Source organism: Orycteropus afer, unplaced genomic scaffold, assembly GCF_000298275.1.
Source record: "Orycteropus afer afer isolate SDZICR_OR568_19922 unplaced genomic scaffold, OryAfe1.0 scaffold00059, whole genome shotgun sequence".
In the NCBI taxonomy this organism is placed as follows: Eukaryota; Metazoa; Chordata; class Mammalia; order Tubulidentata; family Orycteropodidae; genus Orycteropus; species Orycteropus afer.
In genome coordinates, this window is record NW_006921646.1 from 7,514,337 (window position 1) to 7,522,262 (window position 7,926).

A 7,926-nucleotide genomic window follows, 5' to 3' on the forward strand; every position below is an offset into this window, starting at 1 on the left:
AGGATTGGGACTGGGATCTGCCTGCTGGACGAAGGGCTGGTCCTGACAGCTGAGGACAGGGTAGCCAACGAGGATGACAGGGCCCAGGTCAGCAAGGACTCAGCCAGACCCAGAGTGAGGGCACCTTCGCCCCTCTGCTAGGTTGAAATGCTAGTCCATAAGCAGGTATTGCCTTCATGTTTTTAAAATGACTGAAGAGAGATTTAGCAATGTGGGTACGGTGGGGGGTGCCAGATAATCAAGGGCAGGATCACCTGGGGGCTCTTCCGGACTCTTTGCAACTGCGCCCCAGGTGAGTCCACTCTGGTCCCTGCAATGGATGAGGGTCTGCACACCAGGTATCTGGTGCTTTTAGCAGCCCATGCACCACAGCACAGTCACCTGGCTTCAGGTGGGGGCCATGGCCTCCAGCAGCAGAAAGGAATCTTCTCTGCTCTGCCCTGGTGGCTGGGGTGCCACTGGCACACTGCCCACAACCAGCCCCTCCCACCACCTTTACCACTATTCTCTGGGCCTCAAAACCCTGCCCGTAACCAGGTGTAACAAGGTCAGCTTCAAAGAGAAGGCCTGTCCCCTTGCATGCTGTCTAGCCACTCACTGCCCTTCCCTGCTTCCAGAAACTTTTGAGCAAACACTAGGCACCAAGACAACTTCTAATTTAATATTACAATAAAAACCACGGTGGCACAGCACCAGGAACTGCATTTTAAATTCCTAGGGCTACTAATGAGCATGGAACTCCTGCTGGAACTGTTGTCAGGATAAACACAGGATCGATAGCTGCAGTGGCAAAACTAAATGGAGCATGGCTGTGCCCACCGCAGCCCCGGCCGCCCTGCCCGCTGCTTCCCCGGCCGGCCATCTACCTTTTATCCTTTGAAGGAGCCTAGCACCCACATGGATGGCAAGATGGAAAAAGGATCACCCAAATACAAACAGTAATGAGGAAAAACTCCTGGAAGAAGGCAAATTTAATTTTCTTTTCCTCTTTTGACACCTTTCTTCCCTGTCCAAAGGGAGCTTCTTAATTGAAGTCTGCAACGGGAACGCTCCATCTCTTTATTGCCAAGTGGCCTCGGCCCAAAGAATGTGCAGCTTTTTATTATAGATTTTACCCTTTTTTTCCCCCTTGGCTCCAGAAAGGATAAGTGATCACAGTTTTGTTATCATCTAAATTAAAAAAAAGGTTAAGTCGCCTGGGTTGGAGCTGTTGGTGCAGCATTTTCACAATTGGGGTGACAGCATAACTACTGAGCGATTTTTTGCACAATTCAGAAACTCAATTTTTTTTTCCAGCCTAACAAACACATCCCACACTTGCTGAAAATAATCTTTTCCCAACTCTTCTAGGAATAAAAGACTTTTAATGTATTTGTCAAGAATCAACACTTCATTTAATAAGATTAAAAAAGTGACAATTTAAGAGAAATTGAGAAGAGTCCCACATCCATCATGGGCTCACGGTTCTAAGTAAAATCAGAATACACACACACACACACAAAGCACTGAGAATATGGGAAAACAATTGTGTGTGTGTGTTATGTTATTATGGCTGTTTCAAGGCCAAAGTGCTGGGCTGCCCTCCCTCTGAAACCTGCAGCGCTGCTTCGTGGCTTGGGTGTGAGTGTGGCTGCCCCACTCGCTCCTGCTGTCTGCTCAGTGTTGCTCCCACTGGCCCTCCTGAGAGCTGCTGGAAGGTGACTTTTCCCAAAGCCCCAAGTAAGCCTGCGAACTGTAATTTCCAGTGAAGGGCAGGGGCCTGGAAGGTTCTGTTTCTTGACCTAGGTGAAGGTTACAATGGTGTTGCCCTTACATGTTCTGGAAAGCCTTGCAGCCAAGGGCTAGACGGCAGCAGCAGGAGGATCTCCCCACCGCTCTCTGATGGGTGCAGGGCCTTTCCTCACCTGAATCTGGACACCACCTCATCCTGTGCTGTGTCCTGCCAGGTGTGGCACCTTGGAGCTGTCCCAGGGGAGGCATGCCCCTCAGCTATGTCTGCCCTCTCACCCCGACTCCCACCCAGTTTCACCCGGGTTGGCCTCCACCCTCTCCTAGAGCTCTCCCACTCAGCTCCGCTGTCTCCCCATCTTGGTGGCCTGGGGAGATGGCCTCAGCAGGAGCAGCCCAGGTGCTGGAGAACTGACTGCAGGTCCAACTGCTCCTGGCACCCACCTGACGCCGCCCTAGCTCCCTGAGCCTTGAGGCTGGAGCTGGACCCACTGCTCCTCAGCTGCCGCAGCTCATGCCTCATTCCCAGACATCCAGGCACTGCCCTGGGCATGGCTGCTGTGAAGCACTTGGCTGGGGCCCCCAGTTCCCTCCAGCAGACCTTGGCCCTGCTATTCCCCTGTAAGAAGGCCATGAGGTAGGCAGAGTGCACTGGCCCAGTGCAGAGTGAACTGGACCAGGTGTGGCTGAGTCCTTCGGTGTCTGCCTGAGGCCCCGAGGAGGCTCCATCCAAATGAGGCCTCCCCAAGGCATCCAAACAGCATCATGAGACCAGAGGAGGACGGGAGGGGGTCTGTGCCTCCTTTACAGGGAGACTGAGCAGGCCTCACAGAGTCCGGGCGGCAGTGTGTGGCTGTGGGGGGCAGTGTAGTGGAAAGGTCTGGAGTGAGCTGGGTCAGCAGAATGGGTCTCTAAGCCAGGGGCTCTGGGCAGGTTATTCTATTTAATGTTTCAGAAAAAGCCCTTAAATAAATAGTTTCAAAACATGTGAACTCTCCCCTTGAAATGACTTACATGACGACTTCTGTTCCCCTGTCCAGCAGGGAATGGACTGCTTAAGGAAGCGCTGAGTGGACAGGAATCGTCCTTGCTAATTGGCTACCAGGGGCAGGATGCTGACAGAGGCAGCAGCCGAGTCGCACCCGTGGAGCAGGGCAGCCACACCACTCATTAGAGGAGCCTCATCCTACAAGATGCCCTGATCTCCTCAGGGGGTTCTCTCACCCCAAGCCACAGGGAAGTAGACAGAGACCCCAGAGCTGAGCCCCAGGGGCAGACTGAGGGGGGTCACCTCAGAGGCTCTATGACCTCAATTAGGGTCTGAGGCAGGACAACAGGAGGAGAGCCCCAAGCGGCCTCTCCTCCCAGAACAATTTCTCCCCAACTCGGTGGCCTCTGCTTCTGGCTGACCTATGTTAACACAGAAAGACAATCTTCTTTCCCCATTTATCAGGAGGTTTGGCATTACTGTGCTATTTCAATACTGATAGATCTCTCAAAACTAAGGCAAACTAGAGAAGACAGATGGAGTCAGCTGACCCGTGCTCTTTTTACACCCCAACCAGAACACCCAGCCGTCCTCTCAGGGGGCTCCCAGCACAGACAGAGGCCCCACGCCCGGTCTGCAGGACAACGGGTGCTCTGCCATGTGTGAGAGGCCGAGGGCCGCTGTGCTCTGCACTCACTCAGCCCCACCAAGCTTTCAGGGACAGGCTCTCCAGCTGTGGCCCCGGGCTGACTGGACAGTGGCAGAATTTTGGAGACAAGCAAAAGCAAAAACCAAACCCACTGAGTTGGTTCTGACTCATACATCAAACACTCATCTGATCAAGTTACAAAGGGTAGTTAACGTGGGAATGGAAATGACTAAGAGACAAAACAGAGCCAGGTCAAGCTACGAGAGTCAAATGAGTCCACTTCATGATGATTAGGAGAAATGCTCATTATCACTGCTTTTCCAATCCCCGGTGCGGTACGGTACTGTAGTCTGGGGACAAAACACAGCACCCACCGGACACTACCACAGTAACAGCACAGTCCCAATATGGGCTCCTGACACTGATATGTGGAGAGCAGCCTCGACCACCACTTGGCTACACAGAAACCCAGAGGGTGGCTCAACTACAAGGTTTCCGGGCAGGCTCAGCAGGCCAGAACCTGGTGTATATCTGTGCATTCATACTTCTGAACATTAAATTAGCCGGCGGCGCAACTCTTTCCTTGTCAGCCTCCCAAGCTCAAAGGCATGGGCCTGTTTTGGATGCATTTCAGGAATGACAGGTTAATAAGTCAGCAATTGGAGTGATGATTAACTTCAGTGTCCACAGATTGATTTGCTCATTGTGTATTTTGTTGAACTTCCTCACAGGATTTTCCTTGTCAGCCAGGTGCCACGAGGAGCTGCATCTGGGTCTCATTTAGGAGACAGCCAGGATCTGTCTCTGCTCTACTCCACGCTTAACCATTCAAAACTAAGGAGGAAAGTCACCGTGTCAGAAGGGATCAAAACAAGTGATTTGCTATTTGAGCATTTCAAAAAGATCTGGGACACTTATGATTCAGCAAATGGAGAATAATGAAAAGAAAGAAAAGATCATTTGGTGGCCAGGACAATGTGTTTCATAAAACTAAACACGCTCCCAAAACCCATTTCCTAGGGTGCCTCCAGGTAATAAAGGCCTTACGCCCACTCCCCCCATGAGCGTTCCTGTGCCGTTTCTGTATTCCAGCACGGGCCTGTCTATTACTTCCTCCTGTTCCCTTTGCCTGGGCTAGATTAGAGAGGTAGGGTGTTAATGGTGGACTCGATGAAGATTGAAGACCCATTTTCTCCCCCTGGAGACCAGTCTGATTTGAACAAATTGAGGAGAACAAAGCAGCCCCTTGCTGTCCTTGAGAGGAAACCTGCTCTGTGTCCATTTCTTTCCAGCCAGGGCTGCTCCTCTCTGGAAATGGGGGTGGGGGTGGGGGCAGTGACCAAACGTCCCTGAAGGAGGACACAATTTCCTGCTGTCGCCTTGGCCCAACCCAAACCATTGCACACCTGCCGCCTCCCTTTATTGATGCTGCCAGTGGGGTGAGCGTGAGGTAGAGCCTGGGCTGGAGGACAGGGAGCTGCCGCCGGGGGCCTGCAGCGTGTGCGGGTCAAGCTGCTGACCTGCTAGGCTGGAGTCTCCTGTCCCCGCGTCCTCGCTGTTTTCCTCCTTCTGGCTGCTCTGTTGCTCTGGACACTCGAAGTGGACACAGTGGAACACCTAGGTGAGAGAGGGTACATGGCAGTGAGCGTCAGGCCACAGCAGCGGAGCTGTGGTGAGTCAGGACATTGTCCTGCCGCTTTGGGCGGGGGCAGGGCTCAGCCCCCTAACAGCTCCTAGGTTTTGATCAGTCAGAATCAAGGTAAATGGTTCAATGGTTCAAAAGTTACAGACACATGGCATGGATTCCTGTGAGCTGTTCTCACTGGATTACCCTCATTTTTGTTACTTTAGTCTTCCTCTTTTTCTTTCCTTCTTAATTCTTTCTTTATTCTTGCATTTGCCAGATGGGTTAAAAGTTAATAGGATTTGATTGTGATGGTTGCACAACTCTGTGAATACACTGAAAACCATGAATTGCATGCTTTAAGTAGGTGAATTATATGGTGTGTGTGATGGATATGTTTGTATGTCAACTTGGCTAGGCCTGGTTGAGTGGCTGGGCAGCTGGATGTAGTATTCCCCATGATGAGACTGGTAATCAACTCCATGGTGGAAGCAGCTGGGAGCAGCTGAGTAGCTGCCTTTGGGTATGTGCTCTGCTTCCTGTATATAAGGAGAAGCTTTGAGAATGGTCTGTAGTCTATGGCACCCTTGGACCCTGCATGTAACCGTGTCATTGCTCAGTGGCCTCCTATGCTCTGCCAACCTTGGGACTTACAATGGACTTAAGTTAATGGCCTGCCGTGTGGTTTGGTAACATCGGGACTGTGTGGTTTGGTAACATCGGGACTGTGCCTTTTGACTTGTCAACCTTGGGGCTTCTCAGCCTCAGCAGCCAGCAGCTGTCTGAGTGAAGAAACACCTCTAGCTCCAGTGGGCCGGGAGCAGGAGGCAGAGGTGGACCCCAAGGTTGAGGGGCTTTCATCCAGCCCCTAGAGCCTGGCACTTTGAACTTGGACTTAAAGCCTCCAAATTGTAAGAAGAAACTCCTGTTTATTAAGGCCATTCCATTTGTGGTATATTTCTTGTCAGAGTGGCACTAGGTAACCAGAACAGTGTGTAAAGCATCTGTCAATAAAGCTATGATTAAAAACCATTAACAGGGCATTACTCCAGTAGAGAGGCATCTGTTTTGTGTGTGAAGATATACACATCAGTCCAACGATTTCTCCATGGACAGTTCAGTGACATCAGTTACAGTCCTCCACGTGCCACCTGCCTCCATATCCTTTTGTGGATCGTTTCACCATCAACACAACCTCACTGCCCCACAAAACTTCCTTTCCAGCCTTTACAGTTGCTGTTGTCAATTTGATCTCATATAGTTAATTCTTTAAAAGAACACAATGCTCAAGGCAGACATTCATTCTTTTCTAACTAAACTAAGCTGTTGTTTAGTTTAAGATGACTTCAGGGGATAGTTTAAGGTTTAAAGAATTCCTTAGGGCAATACACCCAATGCCTCACTTAACAATATGGTTAGGGTTCCAAAGACCCAGGACATTATGCAAAAATGGCATTACACAAAAATGGACGATGACTACATCAGTACATGACTGCCAAATTATACCAGTGCATGACTATCTTACCATCAAAGATCATTGTTGTTGTTGTTGTTGTTGTTGTTATGTGCCGTTGAGTCGGCCCCGACTCATAGCGACCCCTCCTTGGGTTTCCAAAGCAGTTATCACTACGGAAGTAGGATTGCCCAACCTTCCTTCCGAGGAGTGGCTGGTGGGTTTGAACCACCAGCCGTCTGGTTAGCAGGCAAGTGTCTTAGCCACTATGCTACCAGAGCTCCCATCAAAGATCATGGCCCAGCCAAATTAACGAACAGCCTTAACCATCACAGCCAGCATTACTTAAGGACCCACACTTATCTCCAAGGGTCCCACAAGGCCTCCCTTCATGCCCTTCTGGTGAAACAAGCTCCTGATGTCTGGTCATTTCCAGCTCCACCAGGGCTCAGTGCAGATTTGCTAAGCAGTAGTGCTGGGGGTGGGCTTTAACCCTGGGCCAGCTTAGAGCAATGCCTTCAACTTGGAGGAGCCAGCCACCCCTGTGGACGGCAGGTGGCCTCCAGGAACTAGGAAAAGCATGCCTACCTCCAGTGCGTTCATCCAAAAGCACAATGAACTCCGAGCTCAACAGCAAGTGTGAGATCCAGCCCAGCTGTGAGCTCAACATGCAGGGCTCATTCGACCCCAATCTAAGAATGAACAACACAGCAAGGGAAGTAAGGCTGCCATGCATGGGACACAAAAAAAGTAACTGTTGTCTCGTGAGCTGCAGGGACTCAGAACAGAAGGGGTCTTCAGATGAACCCTGTATTAGAGGCAGGCTTTGAAGAGTGTGCCCCTCCCCAGGGTGCACACAGAATGACTCTGTGCTGTAGAACAGCCCAGAGCTTCCCTGGTTATAACTCTCCCGGTGTCTGTTCTGAGCTCTTTGAAGTGGGTTGGAGAGGATGGAAAGACCAGGCATCATTACTTTGCATCAGTTTGCAAATCTCTGCGAAGAGCATGCTGGGAGTTCTATAGCAATAAATCTCTAGATCCTCAAGTTCTGTATTTTCTAAAACTGTCCAAGAACATGCATGAATTCACAATACACTTTTCCAACTTCACAGAAGGCAGGCACAGCCCCCAACCACCTGCCCTTGCTGAGGTGTGCTACACTGGGGCATACAGGACCCTATGTCAACTCAAAGCCTGCTATCTGGGGACACACCCTCTTGAGTCAGTGGGCCTGAGACCTCTCGGGAGCGCTGAATTACACATACTGAATTCAGTCCACCTGAAGCTTTGCAGATGTATGAAATTGATTCTTTTTAATGTAACTGGAACTTTTCCTGAATTATCACTAATTTTCCAAGATACACTAGCTAAAACTCATGGATAAAATACCTGTGATTTTTGTTCAGATTCATTGTGCCTTCTTCAGTAAGGTAGTTAAAAATCTATTTCATCAGAAGGGTTCTGGCAAGATGGCAGACTAGGCA

General features: G+C 50.3%; 1 protein-coding gene across 1 annotated transcript in view; it reads right to left on the reverse strand.

Annotated features, from left to right (window-relative positions):
* Positions 1 to 4,784: 4,784 nt before the first annotated feature.
* Positions 4,785 to 7,926, reverse strand: part of BTBD9 (BTB domain containing 9) — a 549,273-nt gene continuing 546,131 nt past the window's right edge. Inside the window, exon 10 of the mRNA XM_007939418.2 lies at positions 4,785 to 4,982. Coding sequence (XP_007937609.1) covers positions 4,785 to 4,982 — 198 coding nt within the window. The remainder of the gene's footprint in view (positions 4,983 to 7,926) is intronic.